This window comes from Bos grunniens, chromosome 9, assembly GCF_055505025.1.
Source record: "Bos grunniens cultivar Pamir isolate PY7600 chromosome 9, Bosgru_T2T1.0, whole genome shotgun sequence".
Taxonomy (NCBI): domain Eukaryota; kingdom Metazoa; phylum Chordata; class Mammalia; order Artiodactyla; family Bovidae; genus Bos; species Bos grunniens.
The window spans coordinates 27,025,933-27,048,881 of record NC_141173.1 but is presented as its reverse complement, the minus strand read 5'-3'; the positions used below and the strand labels follow the sequence as shown (position 1 = coordinate 27,048,881).

General features: G+C 39.6%; 1 protein-coding gene across 2 annotated transcripts in view; it reads left to right on the top strand.

The window, feature by feature from the left end:
• The window catches only part of RNF217 (ring finger protein 217), a 123,942-nt gene that overhangs the window by 74,195 nt on the left and 26,798 nt on the right, over positions 1–22,949 (top strand). For both annotated transcript variants that reach the window (XM_086317020.1, XM_086317021.1), the window contains exons 2-3: positions 4,831–5,064; positions 19,761–19,925. In XM_086317020.1, coding sequence (XP_086173146.1) covers positions 4,831–5,064; positions 19,761–19,925 — 399 coding nt within the window. The remainder of the gene's footprint in view (positions 1–4,830; positions 5,065–19,760; positions 19,926–22,949) is intronic.

The following is a 22,949-nucleotide window of genomic DNA, read 5'->3' as shown; positions in this document are numbered from 1 at the left end:
AAGAAGAAGAGAAGTCGCTCAGTTGTGTCCAACTCTTTGCGACCCCATGGACTACAGCCTACCATGCTCCTCTGTCCATGGGATTTTCTAGGCAAGAATACTGGAGTGGGTTGCCATTTCCTTCTCCAATTAAATACCACTAAATTCCAAATTGCTAGAAGAGGCTATCAACACAAATTTAATTACTGTATTATCAAGTTCCATGAGGGCAGGATTCATGGTTTAAGCTACTTTATATCCTGGACTTTTATATCCTTTACCTGTAATATTATAGGAATTTAATATATGTTTTGAGGATGAATTAATCTTTACTAAATTTGCTGTGAGTCATTTCCAGCAAGTATCACATACCCATGTAAACTGTTGTTTTATTAGAAATTCTCAATAAACTGTGTTTTATTAGAAATTCTAATTTTATTAGAAATATTAATCACACCCACCAATCATCAGGTTATTTCAAGCCCAAAACCTGGAATTCTTGACTCCTGCCTTTACTTCATCCTCCATATGTGGTTCACCACCAAACCCCATTGGTTGCATTTCGGAAATGCATCTCATGTCTGGCTACCTCTTGCTACCTAGTTCAGTCCCCTGTCGTCTGCTGCCTGGATAACTGCAGTAGTCAAGTGCCACTGGTAGAAAGAACCAGAGGACCTCCTGCTCCCCTCTCTGGTCCAGTGTGTTCTCTGGGAAGAGCCAGGATGATCTCTTTGTAAAATGTAAGTCGGGGTATGTCACTCCTCACAAAACCAGTTGGCGATTCATAGTGAACTTAGAATAGGATCCACACTTCCGGTCACAGCCAGCAAGGCCTGCGTTTCTGGCTCACTTGGTACATGTTTCAGTTGCTCAGTTATGTTCCCTGCACACAGGCGCGACAGCACTTTCTGCCCTGGAGCCATGGTCCTTGTTTCCTTGGCCATTCAGTCCCTCCTGCAAGTTCTCTGCATGACCGGCCCTTTTGTTCTTAGCCATCACCTCTTCGGAGATATCTTCTTTGATGTGTAGTTGCTTCATAGGTAGACGGATTCCAGTCTACCTGATTCATTTAGTTGTTTATCATGTGTTTCCTCCAACAGAAGCCCTGTATCTCTTTCTCTCTTTGTCTTCTCATTTCCCCAGAATCCATCATAACAAACCAAACCTGTAAAAACCACTTTTAGTTGAAATCTAAGATGTGATACAGTTGTAGGATGCAGTGTTATATTATGTGTCTCTAAGAAAATTAAAATGATACTAATTAAACTTGGCACAGTGTTAAATACTATCAATTGTAAGATAGTCTTGACTTTTGAAATATTAAAATGTTGAAAAAAATGCATCTTTGAATTGCTGAATTATGTACCTTGTTGAATAAATAAGTGAATGTACTTTACTCAATCATGATTATTATTTTTTAGTGATCTTTTGAGGAAATAAATTCTGAAAAAATAGACATGTACAGGCCAGAGATTGCCTAGGTCATGAGTAGTGTTTTATTATGAAAAAGGGGATGTTAGTATGAAGAAGTATGAATAATGCTTGTATGAGTAATTGTTCCAACTGCCAATTATTATCTTACCAGCAATAATTCAAATTTTATGGGCCTCGAGTGGGCCAGGAAACTTGAATTCTCAACAGACACTTTGAGAGACTCATGCAGTCTGGAAGTAGATTCAGGCCCTGTGCTGTAAAAGGAGGGGAGACAAATAAAATAGGAGGTTGGGATTAACACATGCACACTACTATATATAAAAGAGTCAACAAGGGCCTACTGTAAGGCACAGTAAATTCTACTCAATACTGTAATAACCTACATGGGAAAATAATCTGGAAAAGAATAGATATATGTATATGTGTAACTAAATTATTTTGCTCTACACCTGAAACTAACACTCCACTGTAAATCAACTATTCTTCTTGCATGCATGCTCAGGCGTGTCTCTTTGTGACTCCATGGACTGTAGCCCACCAGGCTCCTTTGTCCATGAAATTTTCCAGCCAAGAATACTGGAGTGGGTTGCCATTTCCTACTCCAGGGGACCTTCCCAACTCAGGATCAAACCTGCATCTCTTGCTTCTCCTGCATTAGCAGGCGGATTCTTTACCACTGTGCCACCTGGGAAGCCCAAATCAACTATATGCCAGTATAAAATAAAAATTAAAGAAAAACATGAAGGCTAATAAAAAGGGAAGAATACAAAAAAAAAGGAGGGAAGACAGAAAAGATGGGGACAGGCGTTGGAGAGTTGGTAGTGGGAGGATAATGGGACATTATCATATTGCTTCGGTTTAATAAAATATGAGATCATTTGGCTCAGTGTAGCAGGGTAGAGATTTTGGAGCTTTCAGAGAGAAGAGAAGGTATGAGGTAGGCAAAATGCAGAGGGTGCGAAGCAAAAGGAAACGGTTCTTTGGGAATGGAATAGACTTGCAGACAGATATTTGAGAAGCATGAAGAAGATGAGGCTTTGTTTGGACATCAGACAGTAGGTGTTGCAGTGTGATATGAACACCTGCTGCTGACAGGGGAACAAAAGGACCCACTCCCTTGAGCTGCTTGGATTGTCTGGTCCCTGTACTGCATTCCATTTCTTTAAGACCTGACTACCTGGGTGGCTGTGGAATTACTACTTCCATTGTTACTATTTATTTACTTAAATAAACTTAGAGGCAAGGGAGGGGAGGTTAAACATTGACCTGGGTGTAAAATATTCCAGCTCTTACTCCCGCAAGTATGCGGCTCCCCAGTAAGCAGGAGTCACTTGAGATGTACCAAGTGAACTCTTCTGTGTAGAATGAAGAGAAATTGTCTTTTCACATGCAAAAGACAGAAGTTTTCAATTTTCATAGGTGTCTACTTCAGACTCCTAAGGTGGCTTCATACTCTGCGCTCTTGTTCGGATCCCAGTTTATCTGCACAGCCTCTGACTTCAGCTATAACTTAAAATAATTTAATATGAAGCATAATTTGGGTTGTAATAACTAACAAGTATAATAATAAGATCTGATTGTAACTATAAGCAGACTCATCAAAAAAGTAGAAAAAATTGCTTTGGGCTAATACTTGAAAAGCATCTCTGGACCATCTTTATACAATAGTAGCATAAGTGGAATGGCACCCCACTCTGGTACTCTTGCCTGGAAAAATCCCATGGACAGAGGAGCCTGGTAGGCTGAAGTCCATGAGGTCCCTAAGGGTCGGACACGACTGAGCAACTTTGCTTTCCCTTTTCACTTTCATGCACTGGAGAAGGAAATGGCAACCCACTCCAGTGTTCTTGCCTGGAGAATCCCAGGGACAGAGGAGCCTGGTAGGAGGCCATCTATGGGGTCGCGCAGTCAGACACGACTGAAGTGACTTAGCAGCAGCAGCATAAGATGATATGGAAACTTATATTTCAACAGGTCAGTACTAATAAGGTGGCTTATCCAAAGTTAGATGTTTTTCATTATCAGTCTGGCTTATGTTCTTTACTGGTATTAAATATGTCGTTCCCAGGCATCCTATAGAGTGTAGCTTCTTACCTACCTTTCCTCGAGAGAAACAGCAAAGTTCAAAGTTACTATGAACTTAGGGTCTTTGTTAATTGCTCATTATAGATGTTTTCTTTCCTCAGATCTGGTGACTTTTTCGCATTCCTCTCTCCATCGTAATCGTGGGCTTTTCTTATTAAGGTCAATGAGTTTCACCTTCTCAAAATGTCAAGTTCACCAAGTGAGAAAGAAATGGTTTGGGGTTGTTTTCCATTTAGAGCTTTCACTGCCTCCCTTTGCTACCCTAAGATGGGCAAAAAGAGACTATGATGCCAGGACTGTAAAGGGTTTTTGTTACTATTTATGGAAAACAAGCCCAAGTCATCCTTAAAAAGTAGTTTATTTTTTTTAATCCTTTGAAACTTGTGTCCACACTTTGTACTTGAGTTTTATACTGTAATTTTTAATGCTAGCCATTTCTTGAGTTCTCTATCCAATAAATAGTAAATGTGTCATTCCAGTACATTCCCTCTCCCCTCTCCTAATCTAACTCTGTAGTTCTTTAAAGGAGTTCATTTTATAAATTACTTCAGAAGCAGCCAGATCTCAGAGGGATTTTTTTTTTACAGTTTTATGATTGGTTTAATTTTCTTAGTTGTGCGTATGATTCTCATGACATGGGAACAGTTATATGTTCTTTACCTGGGAAAGTCAGGGGAAAGGGTTTTTTCTTTTTAGCAATAATTTTTAGACTACTGGATGTTGCATATATAAGTAAAATTCTATTTTCTTTTGGTCTTCTTAAAGTTAAATGTGCCCTAGGTCTAGTGCTGAGTAAGGCTATGCCACCTGGTGGCTATTGATCCCTGGGTCTGGAATCAATATCCGTGGAGAAGGAAATGGCAGCCCACTCCAGGATTCTTGCCTGGGAAATCCTGTGGACAGAGGAGGCTGGCAGGAACTTTGTAGTAAGGTTGAAAAATCTGAAACACCTTTTCATCCAAGCTGTTCTTTTATTTGGCTCATTGTCTGAATGCTGTCTCATCCTGCAGGTTGCAGAGGATTGAATGATAATTTGCTTCCCAGGTGAGCCTGTGGTGTAGGCCCATTCCAGTTCTCATATTTGATAATCATTATATTTAATGATAGAGAATGCTTAAATGCCCTATCAGTCATTTTGGAGACATTATATAGTAATTATTTGGTATCACCTGACAGGTACCAAAGTGATTATCATTTATTATGCTACGGAATCATGAAAAGTGACAGATAATCCTTTGCTATAATTATGAAATCAGCATTACCATATGCAAAAAGAAGAGAAATGTAATAACCAGGGCCTTTTCTTTCTCTCCCATTTGTTCTTTCACACAGGTACAGCTTGGCCAAGTGGAAATCAAATGCCCTATCACTGAGTGCTTTGAATTCCTGGAAGAAACAATGGTTGTCTATAACCTGACACATGAAGACTCCATCAAATACAAGTACTTCTTGGAACTTGGCCGTATTGATGCCAGCACCAAGCCATGTCCCCAGTGCAAGCACTTTACAACCTTCAAGAAAAAAGGACATATTCCCACCCCTTCCAGATCAGAAAGCAAATACAAAGTAAGCATGTTCACCAGAGTTGTGGGTTAGATGTCACATAAAGAGAGCAGCCAAGTTAGGCCAACTTGTGGTAGGCATTAAGTGGGCTTCCTTCCCCTATCGGAGTCCAAGGTGAGTGTACAACGGCTGTAATTCTGAAAAATGTGTGGTTTGGGGATGCCGCTAATAGGAGAGTACTCGTGAGGATTTAATTAAAGTTCTCCTTTGGCTTTAACCTGTTTAAAATTCACTCATAGCCAAATTAAAAGACTAATTTTTAAAGTAATTATCACTGCTGTTACTAAATATTAAATAAATGTGTGTTAGTTGCTCAGTCGTGTCCAACTCTTTGTGACCCCATGGACTGGAGCCTGCCAGGCTCCTCCATCCATGGAATTTTCTAGGCAAGAATACTGGGGTGGGTTGCCATTCTCTTCTCCAGGGGATCTTCCCGACCCAGGGATCAAACCCAGGTCTCCTGCATTGCAGGCAGATGCTTTACCGTCTGAGATGTTTTTCAGTGGACCCAATGTGAATCTATCTGTAATAAGTAAAATAGTGTAATATGCTATTTATTCATTTATTCAGCAAATACAAAATGCCAGTATATGCTGGGCAGTGTGCTAAGTTTGGGGGATTCCGTGGCAAACGTGACATAGTCCTTGCTCAAAAGATGTCTAAGGAAGGTGAGAGAGTCATATGTTCTAAAATGATAGTGCAGTATGAGTAGTCATAAGGGGGAAAGGCGGGGATGGGATGCATTGGGAGATTGGGATTAGCATATGTACAAAATAGGCAACTAATGTGAACCTACTGTGTAGCACAGAGAAGTTTATTCCATGCTCTGTGATGACCTAGATGGGAAGGAAATCCAAAAAAGGAGGGGATGTATGTGTATGTACAGCTGATTCACTTTGCTGTACAGTATAAACTAACAACTCTCCTCCAGTGAAAACTTAAAAAAATAATACGAGTAGTCATAAAACAAAAACGTGAAACCCAGTAGACTTGTGCTTTGAGAACACCGACAGAAGAGGGGGGCTGGCATGTCAGGAAAGGCTTCCTGGAGAAGATGCGGTTCTCCAGGCAGATAAACAGGGGAGATCATTTCAGAGCAAGGGAGGAGTAAGTGCCAGGCCCAGAGGCGGAGGCAGGCTTGCTGAAAGTAAGTGCTTGGTAGAACTAGTGGAAAGAGAATAAGAACAGACAGCAGCTCAGGTATTTAAGAGCAGATCGTGTTGAGTCTTTCACCCTGTAACTCAGGCTTGAATTTAAGTCTGCTGGCGTTACAGAAAGGTCATTCTGGCAGCATACGGAAGATATCAGAAGAGGGCAAGACTGAAGGCAGGGAACACAGCAACAACAGCAGGAGCAACCCTTGCCCCACTGCCCTGACTGTACAGTGGAATCTCCCGGGGTCAGGCACACCAGTTCTCAGTCCCTAAACCCTCCCAAACAACTGTCTTCCAAATTTTTGAACCTCACCAAGTGGCTCTAATAGGCGGCAGAACTGGGAACCTTGGCAATAAGTGAAGCAGAAGTAAATACAAACTAAATGTTGTTGATCAGGAAGCAGTTAAAAGTCTTGGTAATAGGTGAGAGATGGAAATCTCAAAATAAAGTGAAACTCTTTTTTTTATATTTTATATTTTTTTATATTTATTTTATTAAGCAGCTCAAGAAAACTAAAGCTAGTACAGATTTGAGGGATGGTTATTATTGTTTTTCTTAATTAATTTTATAGAAGAGATGATCTATAACAGAAGTGGCAAATAATCCCCCTGTTCTGTACTCTGCAGAGTTCTAGGGATAATTCAAATAATTTCTGAAGCAGTGATTTTTTACCACTTAGTACAGTGTTTTATATGGAGAAGGAAATGGCAACCCACTCCAGAATTCTTGCCTGGGAAATCCCATAGATAGAAGAGGCTGCGACGCTACAGTCCGTGAGGTCTCAAGAGTTAGACACAACTTAGTGACTAAACCAGCACCACCCACAGTGTTCACATAGTATTTTCATCATTAAACTCCAGGTTCTCACATTTGCATTAGCTACCTGATTTACATGCCCATACCTGCCTGGATCGTATGAGTAAAGAGAACACAGACATGGATACTCTAGCAAAGGAACTGTGACATTCATGATTACAGTATGGCACCCTAAACTGATCCCATTTTTGGGGATTAACCAGTGGTTATTTGTTAGGTTGACTGAATTTTTTAAAATTCAATTTTCCTAATAACAGAATCCAAATTGGTATAATTTGTCATAATTTCAAGAGTAGTGAATTCAAGTATTTGAATGCAATAAATTGAGTCATGAGGCAACAGAAACAGAGAAAAGCTTACTGCTAATATCTAACATGTTTGAGCAATGTAAAATCTCTTCATAATATTCCTTAGAGTCCGTATTGTGTTTTGCATATATTGATGAAACCCTTAGAATAGATATTTCAGTATTCTTTCTGAGTCAAGTCATATTAATAATATCCTGATCCAAGATGTCATTCTTTGAGGATTGATTGTAGTTTCTGCTGTCAGTTCAGAGTCACTTAACATCTAAGGTTAAAATTGCTTCAAAATATTATAGCTATTTTATACCAGGAAATACTTTTAGTGGATTCCCAGATGGCTCAGTGGTAAAGAATCCGCCTGCCATTGCAGGAGACAGATTTGATCCCTGGGTCGGGAAGATCACTTGGAGTAGGAAATGGCAACCCACTCCAGCATTCTTGCCTGGAAAATTCCATGGATAGAGGAGCCTGGTGGGCTATAGTCTGTGGGGTCACAAAGAGTCAGACACGATTGAGTATGCACGCATATACTTTTAGTATATCACACATGTTACGTCATTTGAATATTCCATTTAAATAGCTTTTTGTAAGTTTTTTGTACTCTGCAGATGGAAAAAGGATAAACAGACTATATCAACAAGCAGGGACAAGAATTCTTAAGGGCCAGCTTATCTTTCCAGGCCCTCACTCAACATCTTTTGGCAACAGTTCAGTAAATAGAGCTTTTCATTATGTTCTGAACTCCAGAAAATTATTATTATATGAAATAGAACAAGCACATTCCTGAATTGAGAAACTTACGTTGAGACAACCTTGCCTGTGGACAAATCCAGTCTTTCTCATTCCTAGCATTTGTCTTCTCACCCCTGAAACTCACGAGGCCAAGAAGTTTTACCATTCCACTTCTATGAGATTGATTTCACTTGCCATTTAGAAATCTAATTTCTAACCTAAACAGTTTCTATAATTCATTAATGCGCCTCCAAATGCATGTTAATACAAAGAACTAGTTAGCTTGGAGAAAATTTAAATGGCTGGGCTGTAACGTGCTCAGGCGACGCCTGGAGACAGGCACATCACCAGCACCTGAAGGTTTTCTCCATGGCAATTATCATCCGGGATTTTATGGTGTGTTTGTGTGGTTATTTGCTTAAAGTCTCTCCCACTGGTCTCTAGGAGACCAGGTCCAGACTTGCTTACTGCTGATAACCTGTGTCAAGCACTCTGTCTGATATTCTCTCAAAATACATTTCATGAGGGAACTAATCAATGGGCCAGTGCATAAATAATAATGTGTACTGTAATAAATGTGGGTGGAAAATGCTGAGCGTGTAAGAGAAGAAAGGGCAGGAGAGGTTGGGAAAGCTTCATTAAAGGGCAAACACATTAAGCGAAACCTTGAAATATTGAATTTGCTATGCTGGAAAAGATGGGTCAGAGCACAGGCTTCAAACCAGATTTAAATTCTCAGCCTGCCATATGCTAGCTCTATAACCCTAATAACAGCTTCTGCATCTTTTACTGGTGGTAGAAATAATACCTGTCATAAGAGTGTAATAAGGATTAAATAAGATCACACATATAAAGTGCATAGCACCATGTCTGATATAGCCTAAGTGCTCAACACATGCTAGAATTAGTATGCTTATTATCATTATTAGGAAAAGTCAGCAGAACAACCTGGGTTATTAGGGAGGTGACGGAAGAGTCAAAAAGAATAGAGGTGGAATAAAAGATTGGGTGACTGATGGATGGTCAGAGTGAAAGGGGGATGAAACGGACTTTAAGTTCTTTTTTTTTTTTAATTTTATTTTATTTTTAAACTTTACATAATTGTATTAGTTTTGCCAAATATCAAAATGAATCCACCACAGGTATAAGTCCTTTGAGTTTAAAGAACCTTTGGAGCATCAGAGATGTCCAGGAGGCTTGGATCTAATGCTAGGAGTGATCTGATGGAAATCATTAATATTTGGGAAGAGGAGGAGGTCACTAAATTCACAGAAATGAAAACTATATGTTTGGGAGGTAAAAAGTTAGTTTCTCATGGGAAAGAATAGAGGATTGCAAATAATTTAAGTATACTTACTTTACTCCTAGGAGTTTTACTGAGGTACGGGCAATTCTGGGTTTCCTTCTTATTTCCAAGTGTAGACCAAGAAATGATTCTCCTTTTCACATTATTTGGAGTAAGTTGAAGAACATGCATAAATCAACAAGGGAACATTTTGGAAATAATCCTTTTTATGGTTTCCTTGAGGCAAAACTCACAGTCATCCCCACTCTTCTTCCCGCAAATATTAAGCTGAACCTTGATAATTCACGGAATGGTGCTTTGACTCATCATAAGATGAAAAAAGCCAATAAAACATCCTGGGGAAACTCCCTCTGTATTCTTACCTTATGTCTTATGCATTACTTTCCCTCTTGTAACTATAAATCTTCTGGTTAGAAGTCACAGTTCATAAAACTGCACAAATACATTATTTGTTCACGTGAAAGAGAACTTTTCTAAGATCTTTACGAATGTAATCAAGTCAATGGGTCTGTTGCTCCTAACTGATAGACTTTAAAATATGCGTAAGTGAAAGGCTGGAATTCTGGTACTACCCAACTTACTTTCTTCCTGTGTCTGTTATTCAGTCTCCAATGACCTGTCCTATACTCCAGAAAGATGCCTCTTTGGCATCTTTTGGACTGCTTCTCCACGCTTCCTTAGCATCTCAATTTCTGTTTGGGTTCAGCCAAGGGTTGGCATTGGCAGGGAAGGAGAGAGTGGAAAGAGAGCATAGTGCATGCATTATTCTGTCCATGGGATTTCCCAGGCAAGAATACTGGAGTGGGTTGCCTTTTCCTTCTCCAAAGGATCTTTCCAACCCAGGGATCGAATCTGAATGACCTGCAATGCAGACAAGTCTCCTGCATTGTAGGTGGATTCTTTACCAACTGAGCCACTAGGGAAGGCCCATTCCCTTCCTGCTTCAGTGCAAAGCTTTAGCAGAGCTGTGTCCCTCCATGACTGTGGCTTCCCTCTGGAGGGTGCTCCCCTGCCCCCTCCCATGTTTCTAATGCTCACTAGGCTCCAGAAAATTCATCCCTTGTCTCTTTGGCCCTAGGAGAGGCAATGACTTCCTACTACTTGAGCTTCTAGGGACCTGCCAGTCTTTTGTTCAAATCCACCTGCACCTCTTCAGTCATACTTCTGATAAACAATTTTCATATATATATACATAGATTAAAAAGTCAATAAAATGTGCTTAAGCTTCCTTCTAGTAAAGACAGTCTGAGAATTTTTTTTTCCATCTGTAAAAATGTTTACAGCTTTCCCGTGGAAGTGCAGTTAGTGCTGCTCTGCTCCTCAGTTTTCCCTCGACACCATCACTTTAAATTGACAGTGTTTACAAATTGAGAGTCAGCTTGTGCATCATCAGCCTGGCAAGATCAGTTTAGCTCATGACACACTGAATTCTCTTGGCAGTAATGCATCATGAATGTCAGGAGCTGAGAGAAAACAAGTGTAGTTTCTTAAATGATTGTTGCTAGCATAGCTTTGTGAGGGAGATAAAGATGGCATTCTTGATTCTGGTTTGAAGAAGCCATTTGTAGGGAGGGATCAGTTAGGAGGTTGGGAGTAACGTAGACACACTGAGCGAGTGAAGTCGCTCAGTTGTGTCCAACTCTTTGTGACCCCATGGACTGTAACCTGTCAGGCTCCTCCGACCATGGGGTTTTCTAGGCAAGAATACTGGAGTGGGTTGTCTTTTCCCTCTCCAGGGGATCTTCCCGACCCAGGGATCGAACCCAGGTCTCCTGCATGGCAGGCAGATGCTTTACCATCTGAGCCACCAGGAAGCTGGTATAGACACACTACTATATATAAAGTAGATAATCAACAAGGACCTACTGTATAGCATAGGGAACTCTACTTAATATTCTGGAATAACCTAAATGGTAAAAGAATCTGAAGAAGAACGTGTGTGTGCTCAGTCACTTCAGTCATGTCCGAATCTTTGCAACCCAGTAGACAGTAGCCCACAAGGCTCCTCCGTCCATGGGATTCTCCAGATGTGAATACTGGAGTGGGTTGCCGTGCCCTCCTCCAGGGGATCTTCCAGACCCAGGGATCAAACCTGTCTCTCCTGTGTCTCCTACGTTGGCAGGTGGGTCCTTTTCCACTAGCACTAACTGGGAAACCCCTTAAGAAGAACAGATGTATACGTATAACTGAATCACTTTGTTGTACACCTGAAATTAATACAATATTATAAGTCAACTAAATTCTTTAAAACAGGAAAGCCATCGTAAACAGAGTGTGTTATGTATGTGTCCACTGAAAAAATGTGTCATGCTCAATTACAATGCAAGACCTAATAATTTTATTAGAATGCATTTGTACTTCTAGTTTCTAATGAGGTGCTTTGCTGAAATTGTTCTTTGTTTCCTTTCTTGATGCATAAATTAGCCATAATATTTTACAGAGCCTTTCCTTGTGCATGAAACTTCTAACAACAAAAGCCAAATATTGAAATTCATTTGAAATTTTAGCCTACATCTGACCTTAAAAAAGAAAAAAAAAAACTACAATAATTTTAACATTAGAGGCTCATGGCTTCTGTGAATTGACCTGCCATAGGATTGAGAACTGTTTGTTTTTCTCACTTTATCATATCACCCCTTGGATTTTTAGCACAAGAGACAAGTGAAGAATCATTTCTTTTTGATGACCTGCTGAATAGTGGGTAAGCCAAGTCTGGTGTTCATTGTAAAATGTTCTGTAAGATGTTAGGACTGTACATTTCTCACCTACTTTATTCTGTATTCCTGCTGCTGCTACTGCTAAGTCGCTTCACTCATGTCCAACTCTGTGCGACCCCATAGATGGCAGCCCACCAGGCTCCCCCGTCCCTGGGATTCTCCAGGCAAGAATACTGAAGTGGGTTGCCATTTCCTTCTCCAATGCATGAAAGTGAAAAGTGAAAGTGAAGTCGCTCAGTCGTGTCCAACTGGCAGCAACCCCATGGACTGCAGCCTACCAGGCTCCTCTGTCCATGGGATTTGCCAGGCAAGAGTACTGGAGTGGGGTGCCATTGCCTTCTCCGATTCTGTATTCCTACCTTGCCATATTTACCCATTCAGAACTGTAAGGCAGTGGTCCCCAACCTTTTTGGCACCAGGGACTGATTTCGTGGAAGACAATTTTTCCATGGACCAGGGAGAGGTGGGTGTTTCAAGGGCATTACATTTTATGTGCAACTCCACCTCAAGTCATCAGGATTTAGATCCCAGAGGCTGGTAGTCTTTGCTATAAGGGAACCCCATGCATTAGTCTGTGTGTGTCAAAGTGTAAAAGTGTTAGTCGTTCAGTCATGTCTGATTCTTTGTGACCCCATGGATTGTAGCCCACAAGTCTCCTCTGTCCATGGAATTCTCCAGGCAAGAATACTGGAGTGGGTAGCCATTCCCTTCTCCATGGGATCTTCCCCATCCAGGGATCAAACCCAGGTTGCCTACATTGCAGGTAATTCTTTACCATCTGAGCCACCCTGTATAGCTCCACCTCAGGTCATCAGACATTAGATCCCAGAGACGGGGGCCTTTGCTGTAACGGAATCCCATGCATTAGTCTACATGTGCATAAATCCTCTCTACAAAATGCCTACCAAGTGACCATTCAGACACTGAAGGCTTCCATTGTCAGGGAGCCTGCTAGTTGTAGAATCCCTTTTGAAAGATTCATTGTTACCTTCCGTTTTGAAAGATTCATTGTTACCTTCAGGCTGAGATCTCTTTCTCCTGCTTCACCTGTTGGTCACAGAGAAAACTCCCATTTTCTCATGTACACTCTCTACTTAGATGGCCCTCTTGCTGCTTCCGCTGGTATCTCTGTGAGAGGTTAGTCTTTTGTGTTGTCTTCCGAGCAGGGTGTCCTTTTGAAAACTGGATGATGTCATCCTACTGTGGCTAGGGAGTTTGGGTTTATACAAATTGGAGCAGAATCTTCCAGGACTTCATATTCATCTATGAAGAGATGGGTCCTCATAGACTCAGATACTCTACTGGGTCTTGCTTTCTAGGTTTAGAGGAAGAGTCTATAAATGCTTAAAGATGTTTCCAGGCAAGACGGATTAGTATAGAACAGTGATTCTCAAAGAAAGGAGGAAGGACTCTCTTCAAAGGACAGAATCCCTATTCCCAAGTTCCAATATCCTGTCCTAGAAAAGCTTGCCTCTCAGTTAAAAACAGAAGTTAGTATTGAAGTGAATGTGGGTACATGCATGCTAAGTCACTTCAGCTGTGTCCGATTCTTTGCGACCCTAGGACCATAGCCCATCAGGCTCTTCTGTCTGTAGGATTTTTCCAGGCAAGGATACTGGAGTAAGTTGCTATACCCTCCTCCAGGGGATCTTCCCAACCCAGGGATCGAACCCCAGTCTGTTATGTCTGCCTGCATTGGTAGGCAGGTTCTTTACCATTAGCTCCACCTATTGTGCAATAAATTTGTGTGTTGCTTATGTAAAAGGAGCCTGGAAACCAATAAAAGGTAGTGTGATTTATATGAATAAACACCAGCTCCATTTAGGTTATCTTGTCATGTGTTATTCTGTATTTTTGTCCTTATTTGGTCCCCAACCCTTAGGAAAGTTTCCCTTTCATTTTCCAGTTTAGTTTAAGCTATATTGTGAGAAATTTAGGGAAGGGTCACTTGGCCACGTTTGGACCATGTTCAAGGAGCAGTGCCTCCTGGAACTATGTATTATTGGCACTGCATTCAGGGTGAGAATCCCAAGTAGCAGGTAAAATCTGAGGGATTAAAAATCAAAGCAAGAAGTCAAGTCATCTTCCCATGTGGAGACCCTTCCCCCACTGCCACTCTTGCTGTTAGATTTGATCTTAAAAGGAAACAGATTGTGGTTCCTTGAAAGCATTTAAAGCCATGCGTTGGAGACTTCTTTTCTCCTCTCTGTAATACTCAGCACCTCCTCACAATCTCCTCTTTGAGAAAACCACTTTAAGCTGTTATGGAACTTTTTCACTAGTGGTAAAGAACACGCCTGCAAATACAGGAGACTCAAGAGTTGTGGATTCAACCCCTGGCTTGAGGAGATCCCCTGGAGAAGGGTATGGTTACCCGCTCCAGTATTCTTGTCTGGAGAATCCCATGGGCAGAGGAGCCTGGCAGGCTATGGTCCATGGGGTCACAAAGAGTCAGACACTACTGAAGGGACTTTTATAATTATGAGATGTCGCAATTGTTTACATATATATTGATTAGTTTCTTTCGGACGCTCTAGTCTGACATCCGTAAGTTGTATATGGTTCATCTGAGAAGTTTCTGGACCACCACGTTGGGAGTATAGGAACCTTAATGTAAGGCCGATTGATCTCTGTTTCTCGGGCACGTTGGCGAGATTCAGGGCTGACCCAGATAAAGCGGTTCTCCTTTTCGGGTTCCACGCGAGCGCTTGCTGTTTCCCCATGCACTGTTTGCTCAGGCCTCGACGGCGGCTCAGGTTGGGCTCTCTGCCTGCACTGTGGTCCCATGACTTTTCCCAGGGACACCCCACTCGTCTTTCAAGGCCTTATTCTTCCTGACTTCTGCCCTTTGGCCCTTCCTTGAGGCAGTTTTCCCATGGCTCCCACTTGTCCAGGCTTCCACTCCAGTAGTTGTCACATGATTTTATAGCTTTTTAGGTTGATATTTTTCTGCATTCAGTAATTTTTTTGAGGATAATATTCCATTCTTTCTGATACGTCTAAAATTAATGCACTCAGTATCTGTTATTTGAAGGTGCTTAGTAAGTATTTGTTGAATGGAAAATGAATTTTGGAGTGTTTTATTATTATTTGTCTTAATCTGAAGTTCTGTTAATAATAAAGCAAATTCTTCTTGGAAAACCAAGTTAATTTCATATTGGCCATGCCACATTTATACATGGATGTTGTCTAATATTTTGAGTTTGATAAGTAAGGATTTTATGATTTACTTAAAATAATTATGTTTATAGGACTGTATAGTATTTCATGAACAAAAAAACTTTTCTAGGATGTTCTTTGGTTTTTAATTTTGTATTTATTTTGTGGGTTATTTCTTTATTGGCATGACGAACTGTTAAGAGAAAATACAGTTTGCTTACAACAAGTGGGTTGGTTTAATTTGTCCTCAGAGCATCATTGTAGCCCAGGATTCTAGAAAAGCTAAGGAAATTCAAAAGTAAAAAATGTAATATAAGGTTCTTTTATATTTCATGGATTATAGAACAAGTTAATGAAGATTTCTATCTCTGATAACTTTAACTTTTGAAACTTGTAGCCTTGCCTGTTGTAGAAGAGTCACACATTAATCATGATGTTTTGTAAAATGTCATGTGGATGATGTTTAGTAAACATCATTCAGTAATCTAAGACGCAGTAATACCATCTCAGCCACTGGCTGTAAATTAGACACGTTGGTTTTTCTTGGAATTCATGTGATGTTAGCCAATGTGCAATACTTGCTCTGTGCAAAATCATTCATTTTACAAAGAACTTACTCAAGTGCCTACCATGTGCCAGAAGTTCTGTGTTACTTAACTCAGGAAATACAGAATGAATGAGAAGTCAGCCTTTGCCCTCTGTGAACTTGTAGCCTGTTAGGGAGATTAGACAGCTACATGTTTAATGTAAATTCTACAAGATACCGAAACTGGTTGGGAGAAATAGGGAAGACATCCTGAAGCAAGTAGCATTTGATCTAGTAAAGGTTTCAATAGATTGTGTTCATTGGATTTTTTCCAGTTATGAGAAGCAGGGCTATGCTCTCAAGCTCCATCATGTAATGTATTTTAGTATAAAGCTGCAGGGAAATAGGAAGGGCAAGAAAGCGGTCCTAGCTGCCACCCGTGCGGGCCTCATGGAGAGTTGGACCCTAGCCCTGGGAGCGTGAGAGCCCCTCAGTTGTGTTACTAGAAGTGAATGTCTGTTGTTCCCATCTCCAGTGATCTGTGCTGTGGTCACTCAGCTTTTCTCTGTCTTTGCCTGTATAGCAAAGGCAGAATGCTTGTGTATGTATCCCTGTTTCTCTCCTCAAGGAAAAAAAAATCTGTCTTGGCTAATCTCTGTTCACCAAGGAGCATGCTTTGCACAAAGCTTCTGCCTGCAGCCTCATAGATTGCTTGCCATCAAGCAGACCCCTGCTTTTAGCTTAGGGACTCATTCCTGGTGTGATCAGGTGTGGCCACTGCAATGGGGTCAGTCCTTCAGAGCTGTGCTTCTCAAACTTTAACGTGGGGACCTTGTGAAACCACAGGCTGTGGTTTAGTAGGTCTGGGGTGAGACATGAATTTTTGACGGCAACAAGCTCCCAGGTGATGCTGCACTACACTCTGAATAGCATGGATACAGCACGGTAACCTGTATGTGAATATAATTACTCAGAAGGCAGGCACTCCATGTGGGAAGTCTGTGATTATGGGATGGCATTTCATATGGAGGAAGATAGTGTTAATGTCTACAGGTATTTCGTATGAGTCCAACTTTGAGTATGGTTAAGGAAGACCCTGATGCTGGGAGGGATTGGGGGCAGGAGGAGAAGGGGACGACAGAGGATGAGATGGCTGGATGGCATCACCGACTCGATGGACATGAGTCTGGGTGAACTCTGGGAGTTGGTGATGGACAGGGAGGCCTGGCGTGCTGTGATTCATGGGGTCGCAAAGAGTCAGACACGACTGAGCGACTGAACTGAACTGAAGGTTGGAGTGAATAAGTCATCGTCAAACGAAAAAGTCAATCTTTAAACAATTTAGGCGCAGTCTTTGAATAACAAGGTGGTTGGGATTGCCTGTTAGTCCTTGTATTATTTTAATCCAAACTAAGTGAAGTGAAAGTCGCTCAGTCGTGTCAGACTCTTTGTGACCCCATGGACTCTAGTCCATGGAATTCTCCAGGCCAGAATACTGGAATGGGTAGCTTTTCCTTCTCTAGGGGATCTTCCCAACCCAGGGATCAAACCAGGGTCTCCTGCATTGCAGGCAGATTCTTTACCAACTGAGCTATGAGGGAATCCAAAGTAAGGCAATAGTTATTTTCCTGTTTTCAGTGAGAGACAGTAAGCAGGCGGGTCTGAATTTAAGTTATTTATCTTCACTTGAGAACTTGGTGCAAAATTCCTTTCATAGTTTGCTGCCAAGTCTTTGTTGTCTGGCAGCAGGTTCTGCAGTGAAACTTAGTTGTTTATTGTGTGATGTTGGAAGCCAGAATCCTGGGGTGGACACCAAATACCTGATTCCTTATCATTCTGGTACCTTAGGAGAACCATATATTTCTAATTGTCTTCATTCGAGATCTGTAGATAAGATAATTCAGCATCAGTCATAAAGATCCTTGAGCCATTATGGTGTCTGACATCCTTTCAGTTAATCCCAGTTTCAAGGCACATGTTACAGTTATTCTTTGGCTATTCATTTCATAAACATAATCTAAGACTGGCATTAAAAACCAAGGGTTTTTTTTTTTTTTAATTTAACAAAGGTAGAGTTCAGTAATTTAGAATTGTGTATAATGTCTAATAGAATATTCAAGCCCTCTGTCATAGTGGCAGAAGCAAGAGGTAAAGTGAGTCTTTTTTACTTCCCCATTTCATTCATTATATTAAAAATTATATTCATATAGGCCCCATATGATATTTACATGTGTCCTTCATTGTTTTCAGTGATCATTTTACATTGTTTTATTACCTGGAGTTTACCTTCTTTGACTCAGTCTTCTTACTTTAAAAATAAATTAGTTTAACTTTAATGATCAGAAAAGGCAAAAATGGTTATTTTAAATGACTAAAAAAATCATCTTTTTAAAAAGCACAAGGGATTTCCTAATTTATCTGAGTAAAATCTTGAAAGAGATTTTCAAAATTAACCTTATATTTTTAGTGTTATAGAATTCTAATTTACTGATTAGATTAACCACATGACTTTCTTCGACTTTGACATTTTACTTTTCAATCATCAAAGTAAGAATGCTGTTTAGTATGAGGAAGTGTTTTAACACAATGGAAAGAATGCTGGCCTTGGAGTCACAATTTTACTTGCTCTGTGTCTCTGGGCAAGTTATTTAATCTCTGTGAGCATAAGTTTCCTCATCTGTAAATTTATGTTGTTCATACTGACTTTGGAGCATTAGTTTGTTGATAAAAATAAATAATGCATGTAATACAACAGTATAAACATTATCATATAACAGCATTTTAATAAATATACATGAAGATTTTTAAAAATTGATGACAAAATGCTGTTTTCTTTTGCTATCAAGTTAGAAGCAAAAGTATTTTTGTTGCTCATATTTGCACAGGAAGAACATTATCTATTTTGACTGCATGTTGCAGTGCTTAGAGTTATAACAGAAGAGTTGACTGTAACTGCCATTCAGTTACCCTGTAGATTGGAACCACTGTTTTCAAAAAAACAAAGTAGCGACATTGTGTACAGTTTACCAAAAGACTTGCTAACTCATCTTCAAAGTATAGTCAGTAAATTCACTCTTGCCCAGTGAAGTAAGAAGCAGGAGCACAGAGAATAGTCACTTACATTGTTTATAGTGACACATTTTATTAATCACTTTAATCACATAGAAAAGTCAAGTTATGCCCATATGTTTCTAGAGTGAGGACCAGAAATATGGTTTGAGAGTGGGATACTCCATCGTTATTCAAAATGCAGAAAGTCAGATAAAATGTCTTTCTTGTCAAGAGGAAGACAGATATTTTTAAAACATATATGTGCATTCTATACACCTCTGCATAGTGACCATGCAAAGATATCTTCTGATAGTTTCCCAGGTACAGGCCACAAGACCACCATACATTCAGTTTTCTAATAAGATCCTTCGTATTATTTTTATGATTAATCTCCCTTATATGAATAGCAAACCAGGGATATCCATTATCATAGCAAATGTTGGTGTAGTGGTTCATTTGCTGGAGTGTTTTTTATTTGATGAAACATCTTGGGGGTGGGGGGGCGGGGCTTTGATTTTACAAAAGTGAATGAAGCCAAGAGCAATGGAAATGCCTGGGAAGCTGGTTCAAGGGCCAGGCAAGTTCCAGGGTGGTAGCCTGAGTAGGGATTCGGGGCATTTTGACCTTCAGATTTTACCTCTGTGCTTCAATTTGAGGGCTTTTCTTAAGGCCAAATTGATTTCCAAAGCATCCCAAGTGTTTAATTCTACTGGTCTACAGACAGCCAGATCATCCAGGCCAAAGCCGTTCTTTCCTCCTTTAATATAAGAATAGTCATATCTTACTGTAGTTTTGGTTTTATCCAGGGGGAGGTATTTTAAATTTGGACCAATTATAGCCTTTCAGCTAATTTCTCCAAGCATCACCATTCTTATCTTCTTAGACACTTTAAATATATCCACTAGTACTTAACATTACTTTTCCTTACACAGATCCAGTGCCCCACTTGCCAATTCGTCTGGTGTTTTAAGTGCCACTCTCCTTGGCATGAAGGTGTTAACTGCAAGGAGTACAAAAAAGGAGACAAACTGTTGCGTCACTGGGCCAGCGAAATTGAGCACGGGCAGCGGAATGCCCAGAAGTGTCCAAAGTGCAAGGTGAGACCACCGTTAGGAGGAAGGGGGTCACTGAACGATAATATTTACAATGTTGAAGTGATTCTATGTGTAACTTTCCTAATGCAGGCGTGGAGAAAAAGAATACTTGCTGTTTCATTTTAGAAGAGTAATTATATAGCTAAAATGAAGATTTTATATAGAAAAAATATATAGTGTATATTTTTATTCACATTATATTTCATTGTTTTGCTTTGTTTTTAATTTACATTTATTTATTTTAATTGGAGGCTAATTACTTTACAATATTGTATTGGTTTTGCCATACATCAACATGAATCTGCCACGGGTGTACACATGTTCCCCATCCTGAACCCCCGTCCCACCTCCCTCCCCGTTCCATCCAGGCTGGTGCACTGGGTCATCCCAGTGCACCAGCCCCAAGCATCCTATATCGAACCTGGACTGGCGATAGTTCAAAATTTAAGGAGTCTACATGTAACTATGGGTCTTAAACTTCAAAATCCTTATTTTCCATTTAAAAATGGAAATTTATATATAGGAAAAAACTCATATAAAAAGTATATAAAGTATTATTTCTAGTTTACACTAGCAAACTACACTATAATCACTTCTCAATTAGGTAGGCTCTGAATCCTTGTAAGCCTTTGTTTTTGTTTGTTTCTCTCTGACATTGCTTATCATTTTAGGATTATATTAAACTGGCCATTTCCTTTTTTAGTAAATCTGGTGAGGGAGAAGCTAAAAGCTTCAGGTCTTTATGGATCCCATTTTTCAATTTTCTCTTGATAATCATGCAAATAATCAAGAGTCAGCAGGCGTTTGAGCAGAGACCTAGATGTTGAAAGTCAACTGTGCAGATAGCCAGGGAAAGGAATTTCTCCTATAGAGAAATCAGCACATAAATCCAGCCAGAAAACTTTGGATTTGATGCTTACCGGGTAGGGATCTGTTGAAGTTTTTCTCTTTCTAAAGCTCAATGCAGAAAATTATATGTGTATATATGTATATGTATACTCCACCATGTGTGGTTTTCATTTTTTGCCAAATTTATTTTTGAAAATCATGTCTAAACTGGGCCAAATTTTCTTTCAAGAATAATTTTGCCATTTCTTTCAGGAGAACTTAGCACCAAGGTAAAGGAAATTTGAATTATCAGAAAAATTTTAAAAATTAATCATGTGAACCCAACTTGAAGTAATATAAGTATATTCTGAAGCTTATAGATGAAAATATACATGAAATATATAGATGAATATATATATATATATGCACAGATTGACTACACCAGTGTCACTAGTTTATATGTATATTAATAGTCAGTAAAGCATTGCCTAAAATAACATGTTGTGTTCTTAGCAACTGGAAGAAAATTTTGAAATAGTTTGGATGGCCTGGCCCTATTAAAAGTGGTATCTATGGATGTCTGAGTTTAAAAGCTTCCTTTGTTTGTCTGTAGAAGGCAAATCCATCTACAGTTATCCCTTTGGTTTTAAGACTGTTTCAGATTGCTCCATCGATTGCTCTGTACACTTATTTTTCACCCGTTGAAGAACAATGGGAGAATGAGGCCTTTCCCCCTTCCTCCTGCCTTTTCAGTTTATTCAAAGCTACTGCTGCGTTTCAAACTAAATAAAGGCCAGTAGGAGTTCAGGAGCCCTGTTTAAGTCATTCTATTTGACACTTTGTTCATAATACTTTATATTTCTCTGAAAAGCTGTGAAACAGTTGCCAGTTGGCCTGGCTCACAGAATGTGTTCTCAATGAAGAATACTGCAACATTACATGTTAGGGATATTTGAGATAGTACATAAAAACATAACATTTGTTACTGTAATCCCTCCATCTAACATTAAATAGACTCTGATTTATTGAAAGAAAAAGCACCCAACTGTAAGGAATTTACTGAATGCGCTGACGATTCCCCACAGTTTTAACAAATATAAACAGTTAAGAGAAATCATGCATGCTGGTTTTCTTTTGAAATAATAGCTAAAAAGTTGAGGTTTTAAAAGGAATTACCTTCTGATTAGAAGGGAAAGGGGCCGAGGAACCATGGAATGAGTTTACATTCATTCCATGTGGAGCAGAGAACCCACTTTCTGGTGAGATTCAGGTTCCATGAAATCTGTGTCAGGTTACATCATATTTTATGACTTGTTTTGAATACGGATTGTTTTAATGTTTTTTGAAGCATGTGACTTTAAAATTTTGTATTTTCTTAATTTGATTTTGTTGTTGTTGGGCCATAAATTTTATTTTTACCCATGAAACCTCTCTAAGAGTAGAAATCCACAGGGAGAGAGATTACTCAGTGAATTAATGCTTTTTTTTATGGGCCAAGGCTTTATTTTCCTAACTACTCTTTTAAGATTTATAAGTGAAAACGGAAAATGCTAGGAGCTTATGAAAAAAATTTTCATATAGTGCTTCCAGGTGAACAAAACAATTATCATATATTTTCATATGAATATGTTTTTATTAATGATAATCAAGTGTATTTAAAATTTTGTTGGGACCAAAGTATATTTATGTACCCTGCATGGGTATATTAGATCGATCCATAATTTTGATAATTATTTTGATTTTTAAGTAATTTTTTTCATAAAGGTCATGTAACATATGATAGAAATTTGAAAAATAGAGAAAAAGAATTCACCACTCTAGTATACTCACTATTAACATATCAGTGTCTTGTTGCTCTTTGATCTTTCCCCTATTTGAGTAACTTAAAAAAGAATCGTAATATGGGGATAATTTGATATCCCGTGTTTTTTTCCATTTAACTTTTCAAACCATTCTCAAGTTAATAAGTAGTTTTATAGCATGTTTTAAGTGAAAGAAAGTGAAAGTGTTAGCTGTTCAGTCATGTCTGACTCTTTGCAACTCATGGACTGTAGCCTGCCAAGCTCCTCTGTCCATGGAATTCTCCAGGCAAGAATACTGAAGTGGGTTCCCATTCCCTTCTCCAGGGGATCTTCCCGACCCAGGGATCAAACCCAAGTCTTCTGCATTTCAGGCAGATTCTTTACCATCTGAGCCACC